This window comes from Carettochelys insculpta, chromosome 6 (genome assembly GCF_033958435.1).
Source record: "Carettochelys insculpta isolate YL-2023 chromosome 6, ASM3395843v1, whole genome shotgun sequence".
Taxonomy (NCBI): Eukaryota; Metazoa; Chordata; order Testudines; family Carettochelyidae; genus Carettochelys; species Carettochelys insculpta.
In genome coordinates, this window is record NC_134142.1 from 122207567 (window position 1) to 122222657 (window position 15091).

General features: G+C 51.1%; 1 protein-coding gene across 4 annotated transcripts in view; it reads right to left on the bottom strand.

Moving 5' to 3' along the window:
- The window catches only part of LOC142014919 (uncharacterized), a 28305-nt gene extending 13617 nt beyond the window's left edge, over positions 1–14688 (bottom strand). Inside the window, exons 1-8 of one of the 4 annotated variants that reach the window (XM_074998196.1) lie at positions 14640–14688; positions 12690–12761; positions 10929–11063; positions 8813–9721; positions 7682–7725; positions 6499–6563; positions 5617–5840; positions 4280–4539 (exon numbers count right to left, since the gene is read on the bottom strand). In XM_074998196.1, the coding sequence (XP_074854297.1) occupies positions 4280–4539; positions 5617–5840; positions 6499–6563; positions 7682–7725; positions 8813–9701 (1482 nt within the window). In that variant the 5' untranslated portion in view covers positions 9702–9721; positions 10929–11063; positions 12690–12761; positions 14640–14688. Of the gene's footprint in view, positions 1–4279; positions 4540–5616; positions 5841–6498; positions 6564–7681; positions 7726–8812; positions 9722–10928; positions 11064–11562; positions 11612–12645; positions 13003–14639 lie in introns of those variants that run through there. The other 3 variants (XM_074998199.1, XM_074998197.1, XM_074998198.1) reach the window with 3 other exon arrangements.
- Positions 14689–15091: the final 403 nt, after the last annotated feature.

The window sequence follows — 15091 nt, forward strand, 5'->3', positions numbered from 1 at the left end:
AAGTTTTTACATTCTACAGACTTCTTTTCTTACACAAGCCTAAAGGGTTTTGTTTCCATATGACATAACCATGGCGGCTGGCCTAGATGACCTCCTGAGGTCCCTTCCAGCCCTAGAATTCTATGATTCTATGGATTCTATGATAGCTGAAATTTCCATCGGTTTGGATTACAATAAACAGGTTGTTGGGGCCTTGCCAAGTGCAGGGATGAAAAGTGGGCCTGATGTACAACGTTTGCTCACCGCTGAGCTAGGTCACTGTCAGAGGCTCCTTCCCCACCCCACACTTCGAGTGCAGAAAGTGGGGTCATAGAATCATAGAATGCTGGGGCTGGAAGGGACCTAAGGAGGTCATCGAGTCCTGCCCCCTGCTTCAAGCAGGATCAACCCCAACTAAGTCATCCCAGCCTGGATCTTGTCAAGCCGGGACTTAAAAACCTCTAGGGATTGAGAATCCAGCACCTCTCAAGGCAACGCACTCCAGTGCTTCACCACCCTCCTGGTGAAGTAGTTTTTCCCTAATATCCAATCTACACCTCTTCTTCTTTAACTTCAGACCATTACTCCTTGCTCTGCCTTCTGACACCACTGAGAACAGTTTCTCTCCATCCTCTTCAGCTCTCCCCTTCAGTAAGTTGGAGGCTGCTATTAAATCACACCTCAGTCTTCTCTTCTGTAAACTAAACAAGCCCAAATCCCTCAGCCTCTCCTCATAGGTCATGTGCTCCAGCCCCTTAATCATTTTTGTTGCCCTTCGCTGAACCTGCTCCAGCACATCCACGTCCTTTTTATACTGGGGGGCCCAAAGCTGGACACAATATTCCAGATGTGGCCTCACCAGTGCTGAATAGAGGGGAACAACCACTTCTCTAGATCTACTGGCAATGCTCCTCCTAATGCACCCTAGTATGCTGTTAGCCTTCTTGGCTACAAGGGCACACTGTTTACTCATATCCAGACTTTCATCCACCATAACCCTCAGGTCCATTTCCGCTGTACTGCTGCTGAGCCAGTCGGTCCCCAGCTTATAACAATGCTTCCCCAGCCTGTAACCATTAAAAACACCTTGCCTAGACACAAACTTTACCTTAAATCTTCCCGGGGTCACAGATCCCCTGGACCTAGAGGGTATCGCTGCCACCACCCCAGTTCTTGGAGACACCTTTTCCAGGCAGCCACACTGGGGAATGCTCCCTGTGGGGAACCTCCAGCTCCATTCTTCCCTCCACAGAGGGCTCAAGAGCAAACACAAGCTGTAACCCAATAGCTGTATGGCCAAATGCACATTCGCAGACAGACCCTTCTCAGGACACAGGATCAGCTCAGTTCCTTACAAACAGAGACTTCTTCACAAAACAAGAGAAAAGTAAATCATGGGTTGCACACAGAGAAAAATATTTCCCTGGGTTTCAGCTTAAAAGTTACAGGAGAAAACATCAAGTCGAACAACAGCACAAAAGTGAATACAGAGCAGAGCAGTCCAACCAATTTTAAAATAACCATAACCTAAACAAGTCTAACTATACATTTCCCTTGTACTTACACCTCTATGGCCGATTTTGTGATAATCAGGCTATTTCTGACTTTTCATTCCAATTTCCTGGGAGACAGTTCCCTCTCTGTCTTTCTCTCTGCCCTCCACAGGGACGAAACCCCCCAGAGCTGCAATTGTTTTCAGTTTAAACAGAATTACTTCATGCCCATTGGCTCACCTGGGATTCAGGTTCCCTCTAGAAGATTAAACCCCTCCCATCACTCATTCATGACAGCCACACTCTCAGAAAACCATCATCCACCATAACAAAAAAAGCAGTCAAGTAGCACTTTAAAGACTAACAAAATAATTTATTAGATGAGCTTTCGAAGGACAGACCCACTTCTTCAGACCATAGTCATACCAGAACAGACCCAATATTTAAGGCAAGGAAGGGTTCCAGGACTGGTATTCCTGGGGTATAGACTGTGGCTGTTGATGAGGATCCTCATAAGGTTGGGAGGTTGTCTGCAGGAGAGAACAGGAATGTCACCTAGGGCTTTCTGGAGTGTGCCATCCTGATTAAGGATAGGTTGTAGGTCTTTAATAAGTCGTTGCAGTGGTTTGAGTTGCGGGGGCTGTAGGTGAGGACCAGTGGTATTCTGTTTTTTCCTTGCAACAAAGCCCGCTGCCAGCTTTGTCCACATATTTTTTCTGGCAATACCATAACTGGACCTAACCAGGTTATTCACAGAATCACGGGCACATTCTCATGTTCCTCAATTAACATCATATATGCCATCATGTGCCAACAATGCCCAGATGCTTTGTACATTGGACAGACTTCTAACTCCCTTAGTCAAAGAGTTAACGGGCACAAAACAGACATAAAAACACTGCAGATCCACAAACCAGTAAGTCAACATTTCAATGGAGTGGGCCATTCTGTTAATGACTTCAGAGTTTGCGTGTTTCTGAAGAAAAATTTTTGCACCACTATTGAAAGTGAGACAGCTGAGCTGTCTTTTATATTCAAATTTAGCACATTAACATGTGGTTTGAACCTGGATGGGAATTTTCAGAGTCACTGTAGGGGCTCGTTTGCATACTTGCTTAAGCTAATTCTTAACCTCCCCCCCCGCCCCTGCCCCTCTACTCTCTGAGTTGCTCACCTGATCATTTTTTTCTGACTTGTCCTCCTTAGTTACTGTTTTTGGGTCTCTGTGCCTTAAATATTGAGTCTGGCCTGGTCTGGCTATGGTCTGAAGAGGTGGGTCTGTCCCATGAAAGCTCATCACCTAACAAATTATTTTGTTAGTCTGTAAAGTGCTACTTGACTGCTTTTTTGTTGTGATAGTATATAGACTAGCACAGCTCCCACTCTGTTACTATCATCCAACATAATCCGTCAAATGGAGCCCATAAGGGAAACGCAAGCGAGGGAGACCTTGGACAACATGGAGAAGATCTACTGAGACTGAAGGACAACTGGGGTTATAGAATCATAGAATCATAGAAGAGTAGGACTGAAAGGGACCTCGAGAGGCCATCGAGTCCAGCCCCCTGCCCTCATGGCAGGACCAAGCACTTTCTAGACCATCCCTGAAAGCCATCTATCTAACCTCTTCTTAAATATCTCCAGTGATGGAGATTCTACCACCTCCCTTGGCAATTCGTTCCAGTGTTTGATCACCCTGACAGTTAGGAACTTTTTCCTAATGTCCAACCTGAACCTCCCCTGCTGCAATTTAAGTCCATTGCCTCTTGTTCTATCCTCAGAGGCAAAGAAGAACAAGTTCCCTCCCTCTGCCTTATGACACCCTTTTAGATACCTGAAAACTGCTATCATGTCCCCCCTCAATCTTCTCTTTTCCAAACTAAACAAGCCCAATTCTTTCAGCCTTTCTTCACAGGTCATATTCTCTAGACCTTTGATCATTCTCGTTGCTCTCCTCTGGACCCTCTCCAATTTCTGCACATCTTTCTTGAAATGCGGTGTCCAGAACTGGACACAATACTCCAGCTGAGGCCTAACCAGCGCAGAGTAGAGCGGGAGAATGACTTCTCGTGTCTTGTTCACAATACACCTGTTAATGCATCCTAGAATCATGTTTGCTTTTTTTTTGCAACAGCATCACACTGTTGACTCATATTTAGCTTGTGGTCCACTATAATCCCTAGATCCCTTTCTGCTGTACTCATTCCTAGGCAGTCCTTTCCCATTCTGTATGTGTGACGCTGATTGTTCCTTCCTGAGTGAAGCACTTGGCCTTTGTCCTTATTAAACTTCATCCTGTTTGCCTCAGCCCATTTCTCCAGTTTATCCAGATCCTTTTGAACTATGACCCTATCCTCCAAAGAAGTTGCAACCCCTCCCAGCTTGGTATCATCTGCAAACTTAATAAGTGTACTTGCTATGTCAATATCTAAATCGTTAATGAAGATATTGAACAGAACCAGTCCTAAAACAGATCCCTGTGGAACCCCACTTGTTATACTTTTCCAGCAGGATTGAAAACCATTAATGGTTCTCCTGGGGTCAGCTAGAAGTTTTCGTCCCAAGAAAGAATGAAATGGAGAAGACTTGTAGATGACCTGTGCTCCACTCGGAGTAGAAAAGTTTAAGTCCAGTTAAGTCACACAGGCCACAAAATATAATTCCTCACCACAGCATAAGTGTGCTCTGGGTCACGTCACTCTGCACTGCTGGTTGCCCACGGCACACAACCTGCATTCCCTGTGAGGAGATTCCCCTTCCAGCTCCAGCCACCCCTAGCTGTGGCTGTGGCCGGCTTTCTCCAGTACCTGTATCACAGAGCAGTCATCGGGGATCAGGTAGAGGTGGAGGGTGATGTCCGCAGCCTGGAGTGTCCGGTAGAGCAGCACCAGGGAGTGGATGCAAATCTGTCGTTTCGACCGAATCATTTGCCAGAGCACGCCCAGCAGGGAGAAACTGGGGTTCTCCAGCACGGCGTGGAATGACCTCACCCGCGCTGGCTTCTCCAGGCGCATCCCGCTGGCTCCAAAATGGGCCACCTGCATCTGCGCGACGGTGATCTCACCCCCTGTCGGCAGATTAGCGACAGTGAGCTCTTGGGCGGCGCTCGCTGTTCCTCCTTCCGCCAAGGGGATGGTCGTGGCATCCTTAGAGCAATGGACAGGGACTCGGGGCTGCTGGATTCTAGCCCCAGCGGGGGGAGGAGGGCTTAGTGGGTTCCAACAGGAGGGGGCTGGGAACTGGGACTCCTGGGTTCTGCCCCGGTCTGGGAGGAGTGGGATAGAGGGTCCAGAGAGGGAGCAAACCATGATGTGAACATGACTGGGGGCCTTGCCTAGGCTGCGTGGTTGGGGTGGGGGAGGGCTGTGATTTTCTGGGCTCATTGATTTCACTACTACATCTCTCTTCTCGTGCAGGGACCACCTCAGACATGTCCAGGGGAAGCCTTAGTGCACTGGGGTGCCAACCTCCCCCGAAGGACCATCAATGTCTGTCCCCTCGGCCGCAGTCACGCCCCCTTGCAAAGGTTGGGGAGGAGCCGGGGCAGGTGTCCCCAGGAGTTATTATCCTGAGGTTTGGTGATGCTGCTCTGCCCGGGCAGCTGCTCAGAGCGCCACAAAGGAGAAGTCAGCGCTGCCTCTCTTAAAGCCAGGGCGTGGTTTGTTTGTGCCAGGAAAACGGGATGTGCCGGGAATGGGATTGTTTCTCATAAAACCACACAGAAAAGAGCCAATCACCAGGCAAGTGAAAGGGGCTGGCTTGTAGGGCACCCACCCCTCATCCCCACCTGGGCCAGGGGCAATAGTCCCTCTAACTTTTGCCCTCCATGTGTGGAATAAATTTTGTCCTGGGTACCAAGGCTTGAGCAGCTGAGCACCACCAACAGAAACACAGGCTGCCAGATGTGGGCGCTCTGCTAATCAGCTGGACGGCACCCAACTCACTTCTGGGCGCGCCCCCCCCCCCCCCCCCCGCAAGCACTCAGCTTACAGAGAGTACGGGGCAGAGGCCCCGATTTCTAGGCGCCGTGTGTCTGTGCTTGACCCCATGGTCATGCCTGCCCCCATGGCATGTGTCGGCATTAACAGCTGGACCTGCGCCCCCCAGCCCAGTCAGAGGGTGTAGTTCCGTCAGTCGGCAATACCTGCGAGGCACAGGAAGTGTGGGAGATAGACGGCTTCTACAGCCTCAGCCAGATCCACCTGGATGTCGAACAAAGGGCCGGCGACCATAAACTGCTGAGCCACCTCTTCTGGCAGATGCTGATCCCAGGAGATGGATTCATACTGGATGGTCACTGGGGCCCTCACCCTGAATCTGAGTTTGGTTTTCGGGCAACGGAAGCAGCCTGCCCTGGGGATGTGGACGCTGGGGTGAAAGGGAGAGGGGAGTAAAGAGTTGTGCAGTGTTAGCCGAAGCCAGCCCATCTCCTGGTCTAGCTCAGATGCTCTGCCTCCCACTTCTCCTACACCAATTCCATTTAACCACCCCACCCCCACCTCCACCCAACCACCCAACCCTCTTAATCTTTTTCTTTTTTCTAGTCATTGTCCTTTATGGCTCACAAGTGCCTTTCCCGTTGGGAATGAAACTTCAGCTGCTTCCCATTTTACAGATGGGAAGACTGAGGCACAGAGGGGCACTGATGACTTGCCTCAGCCGCCCAGTGAAAGAACTGGGCAACAGCCCCCTGACTCACAGCCCTTACTAGCAACCCTGTCTTCAACAGCCAGAAACGTCACTGAGTTTCCTCTCTGGCCGCACACTTCTCTCATCCTGCCTCTAACCAGGCCTACAGGCTCCTTCTGAGTATTGTATGCACAAAACCTCCTAATGGCTCTCCGCAAGATCCAGCTCATAGAGCCAGCGTGTGGGTTGCGCACTGACCAGTCCTGTGCTGTACTTCCCTGCTGCATCTGTCCAGCGCTGAGGGATGCTGTCCATGGTGTGGTACGAGGTGACTTGTCCTCCCACACCCAGACTCCTACAGAGGAGGTGGCACCAAATTCCCCACCCCAGCTCTTACCTGTACCTCTCCTGGCTCCCCTTTGGGGCCTGGATGATCTTGGGGTTTAGTTCTTCTGGAGAATCCTAAAATACAGGATCCAGTATTAACACGGCCCCAACAGGGAGTGCCCAAAGGGAGCTGAAGTGGCTGGGGCTGTTTCCGTGGCCCACAGGTGCTGGACCTAGGTGTGGGGAGGGGCTGCATCACCCTTGGCTTGCCGTGGCTTGTGTTATGTATCATGTTCACACTTTGGTTCATTGACTTTCAGCACACCCCCCCATACAAATTATTCCTGTGCCCCTATGGGGGCCTGGATGGCCTGGTTGGCTGGGCGGGGAATCGGGGGCTGGGGGGGATTCAGCTGGATCTGGCCCCATGGTCCAGCATCCCACCCCCTACTATATGACTCATGCGACCCAGCTGCTCCAGGAGGTCAGGGAAAGGATTGTGCAAGTGGAGTATGTCCTGCTCAGAGGCTCTGCTAGGGAAATCCGAAAGCATCGAACTCTATCAGAAGTCCTGTCTTTCCTGGCTGCGGCACACTGGTGCACCACCAGAACTCCTCAAGGGTGCCCTGAAATTTCGTCAGTTTCCCCTCACTGGGGCTCTTTGCAGAGCCACCCGTGGTGGGAAATTGACAACCCCGTATCAGACGGGGCTCAATCAGCAAGGCTGCCTGAGCCCCATCTGCCAAGGGGTTTGTCGGTCCCTCCCTCCCCCTGCCCCACAGTGGGGCCGCCATGTGGGAAAATGCTGACCCCACAGAATCTAGAGAAGGAGCTGAGACAGAGCTCTCTGGCTCCACACTGTTTTCCTAGAAGGACGAACTTCCAGGCCTGTCCCCAGCTTTAGCCACTAGACCCTATTCCCCTCCCAGAGCTGGGGATAGATGTCAGGATCCCTGACTCGCCCCACACAAGCCCCTGCTCCAGAGCCTGGAATAAGGGGCAGGGACAAGCTCCCAGCTGCAATAGGAGTGAGTGAATTTAAGTTGATGGATGAAAGAGGGGTCCAAAATCATGTGCCTCCGAAGGGCAGTTACTGACTCCCTCATTGATTACTGGGACTGATGCAGTCTGACCCCTCTAGGCATTTCTGGCTCCTGTCGCCGGATCCCAAGGCACAGCCACATGGAGGTAACTTCCTGAACAGGGTCCCAGCAGGAGCTGGTGCAATACCCTAGCGAGAACATGGCCCATACCGTCTCTCTCGGACACAGCTCACACTGTTTCTCTCTCCAGGGATCTGCAGGAAGGGAGACAAAGCTTCAGGTGAACTCAGTGGGCTGAGGCTCCCCACCAGGGCACCCTGCAAGCTGAGTGCTTGGGCGGCCGCTCAGGAGAGATTCAGATGCCACCCAGCTGATGAGGAGAGCGCCCACAGCCGGCAGCACGTCTTTAGACTGGTGGTGCACATCCGCGCATGCCTTGGTGCACCAAACAAAACTTATTCCACCAGTGGATGGAAAAAATTAACTGGAACCCTGGTCTCCACATTGGGTTGCGACCGTTCTTTTACTCGTGCGCATTCTCCAGTCACAGGAAAGGAGCAGCTGGGCAGCTACAGGACACGCAGCCCCACGGCACCACCCCGCACAGCCAGTGGGGCTGGGACTCTGGCTTATGCAATGTTCTCTAAGGCCATTCAGTGACAGGATCTTGCTGGGAATGGCCAGGACTGGAGCAGCTGGGAGCTTTCCATGCAGCCAGCGCTCCTGCCTGACTCCCTACAGCACCCCCTGCTGGGGGAGGCTGGGATTGGAGTAGCTGGGAGACACCCCTCACCCCACTCCTCCTGCCTCTCTTCCCACAGCACCCCCGCTGGATGAAGAACGGCGGAGTGTTCCCCCATTCCTTCCCCGGCCCAACCAGTGCTCCCGCATTACTCCCCATAGCGCCCCCTGCTGCAAGAGGCTGGGAATGAAGTAGCCTGGAGGATCACCCCACCACACCTGCGCTCCCGCCTCTCTAGCAACAGCGCCCCCTGCTGGGTGAAGAATGGGTGAGTTTCCACTCCCCCAACTACTGCTCCCGTCTCTTTCCCGACAGCACCCCCTGCTGGCAGAGGGTAGAGAAGCCAGGAGCTCCCCCACAGCCAGCACGCTTGCTCTGCTCCTGCTGCTGGGTTTGGAGAAGCTGAGAGCTGTTTCCTTAGGCCTCAACCACCCTCTTAAGCATTGCTCCCTGGGATGAAAACAAGTGATGGCAGCTTTCATCGCCCCACCTGGCTTTTGGAACCCTTCCTGGGCGTTAGGAGCCTCTGTATAAAAGGAGACAACGATCTAGTGGGATTCCCCTAGGACGCAATCTCCATTCCCCGGCCCGTTCCTTACCTGTCTTCGAGGCCTCCATCAGTGTCTTTGCCAAGGCAACTTTCTTCATGCCTCTCAGGATGTCCTGGGTCATCCGCAGAGCACGTTCCTCCCCATACTCGTGGATCAGCTCCTCCATGACCGTCTGAGGCACTGCTGTCTCCATCTTCTCACGGGGCATGGGGCTAGAGCCCTGCTCCTGGTCGAGCTCCATCACTTTGCTCCGGAAGTTCTCCAGTTCCGCCTCTCCCAGGCTGCCCCAGGTGTGTATCAGGCACTCGCTGACCCTGAAGAGGGCGGCGGTCCACTCCCAGGTCTGCTTGATGTAATTCCTCTGCTGTTGAAAGAGGGCTGTCCCCAGAGCTTTCTGGTTCATGTCCCTCAGTACACTCAGGGTGGCTTCTATGGCGTAACGCACCCCATAGTGACTGATGAGCTCCTCGACCATCTCCTCCAATGCTACCTTCTCCAGCCGGCCTGCCGGTATCGGGGGGTTGGTGAAGGATGTGTCTCTCAGCTCCACGTCAGCCACCTTGGCCTTGAAGGACCCGAGCTCCTCTTTCCCCAGGCGAGCCAAGGTGCTGTGCAGCACAGACCGCACGCTGGAGATGATCTCTAGATGTTCACTGCACACTTTCCCATAGGCGTCCAGGGTGTCCAACAGGCTTTGGGCTCTGGCTTCTTGATTCATGGCCCTGTGCGCCCAAACAGTCAACTCTGCCCCATACTCCATCCCAAAGTGGCTGCTCAGCCATTGCACCAGGTCTGCTTCTGGCAGCAGTTTCCTCAGGTGCTCGTTGAAGGCTTTCCACAGGGCGACGTCCCTGAGTTTGGCCCTGAATTGCTTCAGTTCGCTCTCTGCCAGCTCTCCCAGGACCTGGAGCAGGAGTTGGCTCACAGCGGTCTTCATGGCACCTCCTCAGCTGAGATCTAAGCACAGGGCCAGGGCAAGAGACAGGGAAGGAAGAGTCGGGGCAGCTGAGAAATGTGCATTTTCTCTCTCTCTCTCTCTCTGTGCAGAGACACCGTATCAGCCCTTCACCACTTCCTGACTCTGCCCTTTCGGTTACCGTTTAGTGGAATCTACATCTGCCACCTCTCAGCCTCACTCTGCGCGCCCCACAGACCTCGCTCGGCCCTGCCATTTCTCTCCCCACCCCTCTGTTAAATTACAAATCACCCTGCCCTTCATGGCCAATGTCTGGAGCCTGCCTGGCAAACCACAGAGAGGGTCCTGGGGTCTGTGTCCAAGGAGATAAACTGCCTATATTCTGGGGATCTCAGGGTGTGTGGAGAGGGGCTGGGCTCTCACTAGGGATACAATGAGATTCAGTAGCACTGGTCTGGTGGGATTCAGTGGTGGGGAGGTCAGTCTGGGGACACAGTGAGTCTAGATCTGGCTCCACACCGGGGGTGCTGGCCATTGCCCCCTCTAATGCTTTTTCCTTCCATGGGCAGAATAAATTTTGTTCTGTGCACCGAGGCATAGCAGTTGTGCACCACCCACCCACCCACACACACAGAGCCAGCTGTAGGTGTTCTGCCAATCATCTGGGCAGCCCCTGAGGCTCCTCTGGATGGCTGCCCAAGTCCTCAGCTCATAGGGATCATGGGTGCTGTCCCTCCCAGAAGTGCAAGCCTTGCACACGCACATCCCCGTCTGCTTCTGCCCATCCCGGGTCCTCCCTGCTGGCCCAGCTCTGAGTTTGTCCTTATAAGGTGCTGGCTGGCCAGCAGGGAAGGATGGGTGAGCTCCCTAGGGCCTCTCCCACCCCTCTCCATTTTCGTGCACTGCTGGGATGTGAACTTGGCAGACTAGAGGATTGGGCCAAAAGAAATCTGATGAGATTCAAAAAGGACAAGGGCAGGGTCCTGCACGTGGGACAGCAGAATCCCAACCACTGTTACAGACTCGGTTCTGACTGGCTAAGTAGCAGTGCAGCAGAAAAGGGCCTGGGGGATTACAGTAGACGAGAGGCTGGATATGAGTCAGGCTAGGGTTAATTAGTAGAAAAAGATTCACAGGGAACTATTCTATTGCATTTAGGAATATGTGTCTTCAAGGACAAAAACCAGACTTCATATTGTAGCCAAGGCTCCATTTGGATCCCATACTCCAGTTTGTAAAGCTCTCTACCTAAATGGTGTGAAGGGGATGAGCTGTGTGAGTGGAGCGTGTGTGATTGACCCTCAGCACCAGCCTGTCCTGCTGATCAAACACCAGTGGCTGAAGAGTGCAGACAACTCCCTGAAGGTGAGAAAACGATCCACCCTGAAGAGAAAAGAAAAAAGTCCCATTAAGGACCAGGTGAAAGTCACGTCTGAACACCAAGGCAGGACCCATGGGGGTGTGTGTGTGTGTGTGTGTGTAAACACTTGGGTGTGTGTTTGGTTATGTGTGTGTGTGAACACTTGGGAGTGTTTGTGTGTATCTGTGTGTGTGAGACCACTTGGGTGTGGGTGTGGGTGGGTGGGTATTAGGCATTAGATATTGGTTACATTCTTATAAAAATCGCTGCCTTGTCCCCTGCAAGGCTCCTGTGTATTTTATGTGTATTACATCAGCCGTATGCCCGTGTAGCTGAGACGGCTAATGGCATATTGGGGTGCATTAGGAGGAGCGTTTCCAGCAGATCTAGAGGAGTTATTATTCCCCTTTTTATTCGGCATTGGCGAGGCCACATCTGGAGTATCGTGTCCAGTTCTGGACCCCCCCCCAGCACAGAAAGGATGTGGTTGAATTGGAGAGGGTCCAGCAGTGTGCAACTAACATGATTAAGGGGCTGAAGCACATGACCTTTGTGGAGAGGCTCAGGGATCTGGGCTTGTTCATGCAGAAGAGAAGGGGTGGGGCGTGGGGGGAATCGACAGCAGCCTTCAATTTCCTGTGGACGGAGATAAGCTGTTCTCAGCAGTGGCAGAACAAGGAGCAATGTCTCAGGTTACAGTGGGGAGGTCTACACTGGATATTGTGAAAAACTATTTCCCCAGGAGGGTGGTGAAGCACTGGAATGTGTTACCCACAGAGGTGGTGGATTCTCCATCCCTAGAGGTTTTAAGTCCCAGCTTGACAAAGCCTTGGCAGGGACAATTTAGTGGGGGTTGATCCTGCTTTGGGCAGGGGGCTGGACTTGATGACCTCCTGAGGTCCCTTCCAGCCCTGGGATTCTATGACGAGAACTCACCAAAACTGCTGCTTGTTCCATTCTCCACCTCCAGCACCTGGTGTTCTCCTACCTGCCTGACAAGCAGCAGCTGGGACAACAGCACCACCCTGTGGGCATCCGCAAACACAGCCTAACCTTTTCCCCCTTCCGAGAACAACGAGAAGTCCTGTGGCACCTTATAGACTAACAGATATTTTGGAGCATAAGTTTCCGTGGGCAAAGACCCGCTTCGTCAGGAAGGGAGCTGGTTCCTGAAATCAGCTGGGCTGAAGCACTCAGGCAGTTAAACAAATAGGGTCACCAGACGTCCTGCAATGTGCGGGACAGGCCCAAATTTTCCCAACAAGTGGCCCACATTTATGCAAAACTCCCATGGTTGGGGCTGCTGTCTGAGGCTCTGTGCCCCCACCACCACCCAGCTGGGGATGCTGCAGCTGGCGCTGCCTGTCCCACATGAGTTATCCAAAACTCTGGCACCCTAAACACGGAGGATGCTTGGGATTCCCGTGTCCTCTTTCCTTCCTCATCCTATCCTCCTTCTCCACTGCTTTCTTTAGCCTCCAGAGCCTCTTTCTCCAAGCCCCACCTATTTTCTTGCCCTGTCCCACCATGGGCACTCTCCGCTGTACCAAAACCAGGGTGACTCCCACCAAACAAAAGGGAGGCATGACCAGCAAGTAGTATAACCTTGACTGTATGGAGATGATACTATGGTTTACTGGTTTCCATGCCTTGTTTAGGGCTTCTGTCCCACCCTCTGCTTCCACTTCCATTTTTGTTGAGGTTTGGCTCCAGTAGCCATTCTGGAAGAAAAGCAAATGATTATTGTCTTATATTTGGCTGAGAAACACAAAGTACTTGTGCTCTTAGACAAGTATAGCCCAAAAGTCGGAAAGAACAGAGATGGGGGGGTATGAAAAAATGTGTGGTTAAGCTTAGGACATTCTGAAAGAAAAGCAGTTATTATTATTTTTATGGGAGCAAAAGAAAGTCCTTAAAAAGGAGTTTTTTAAACAGAAAGATTTTTGGTTAAGTTTGGGTGACAATGGGAAATAAAAGGTTATTTTAAACGGAAGAGAGAAGTGTTGTCTTATAGATTAGTAAATCCAAGGTAATGGGAATGAAAAAAGAATAATTTTTTTTAAAAAACTTTACAGAGTTGAGGACAATTCTTTGTTGTGTGAGTGTGGGGTTTGTTGTAAAGGTTAGTAACCCCGTGATAATGTGGGGATTAAAAGAGAAGAAACTAGAGGAAAATTTTGTGTTGTGTCACAGTCAAATTTATAAATTTGGCAAAAAGATGGATATTGTTTATATTAAAAATCTTTAGAGGTAAGGGGCTCTTAGACAAAGGTCTGCTGAGAGAAAAACATTTTAAAGGTTTCAGGTAGTTCATATAAGGGTGGGTGGGTAAGGAAAAGAATTGAAAACTTATTTTGGAATTAACAGAGAAAACGTGGCTGAAAAAGGGGATTGTAAAATATTTTATAAAGTGGCGAGTGTTTAGTTAGCACATGGTAATAAACTCTAGCAAAGAGGAATAGTAACAGAGGTGGCTGTGTTAGTCTGTATTCTAACAAAACAAAACAGCAGTCCTGCAGCACTCTAAAGGCTAATAAAATGATTTATTAGGTGATGAGCCTTCGTGGGACACACCCACTTCTGCAGGTCTATCGAATTTCCAGTGCTGACCCAGTTATATAGCACAGAGGTCCAAGACAAATTGCAATAAAACCAGACAAATCAAATCCATAGAACTGAGGGTTATTATAGAAAGACAGAAAAGCTTTAAACAGTGAATACTAGGTGATCTACCCGCCATTGTTCGGATCCTGAACTCACTTAATTTTTGGTTTTTTGGGAAACGACATGAAAATGCCCATGCTCCATTAACTCGGGGGTGGGGCTGGGATGAGGGGTTCAGTATGCAGGCTGCCCTGGGGAAAGATGACTACCCCAACCCTCTCTCACCACAGTAGCTTGGAGCCAAGTGACAAGCTCCAGAAGACGCAGCAAGGTTAGGGTGCATGTTCCTCGGCTGGAGCAGAGCCAGCTTCGTCTGCCCCCTGCGCTCCCTAGCCAGAGAAAGGACTGCAGCAAACGGTGCACTTTTCCCTCACTCCTGGACAAAGGAGATTAGCCAGCAACCTACAAATTGGCAGGGAGAGAGCAGCAGCCCCCCTACCCTCCATAAGGGGCACCAGGTGGGGGGCGAGGATCTGGGCTGGAGCAGTCCCAGATGGGGTGAGGGAGTGCACCCCAGCAAGCCCCTTTCTCCTGCTTGGTGAGTGTGTCTCTTTCCTGTATGGTTTTCTGAGAAACAATCCCATGGCAGGCACAACCGAACTCTGGCCCGGACCCAAAAAACCTGTCAGCTTACAAAGTGCCACAGGACTTCTCATTGTTTTTGCGGATACAGACTAATGCAGCTACCCCTCTGATACTTGATTTAAATTAGGGTAAGAGTAAGTTCTATACCACTTTTGGTGGCTGCAGCTCTGACTGTTTTGAAGAAGCTCTGTAACAAATAGACAGGTTCTCTCAAATCTGTGTGAGATATGGGTAGGTAAAGAAAAGAGGATATTTCTAAAGCGTCAAAGGGCACCCGGAGAAGAACAGGCATTGAAAGGGAGGAAGAGAGAGCCCTTGAAAAAGCAGCTGGGGTAGGAGAGGAAGCTTACCCTTGAGGCTGTTCCTCAGGAAAGAGCTCACAAAGCACCCAGCTCTCTGGACACAGCTATCCCCGCCTCTGGGCTGGACCAATCCCCCCAGTTCTACAGCTGCACCACAGAATATGTTTCCCTGAACCAATCTTCTAGTCCCAAGATTTTTTTTAAACAAGAGCCACCTCCCTCTGCTTCCTGTGTTTCGTCCCTGTAACTGTCTCATTCTTATCTCAAAAAAACAGACTCTGAGGATCTTTCCGGCCATGCAGCACTTTTATTCCTGTGTTTCACTTAAACAACAGCTCTCACAAACATCCCAAGGTTAAAACCTTTCTGACAAAACAGTTTATAAGTGATTTCCTACCTGTTGCTTAGGGAGGACAATGGGAGGTAGCATGATTTTCCAGCGGCGTTACTGTTAGCATGCCATGACCCGGGGGCTTTGCGATAAAAATCAGTTTCTTTCC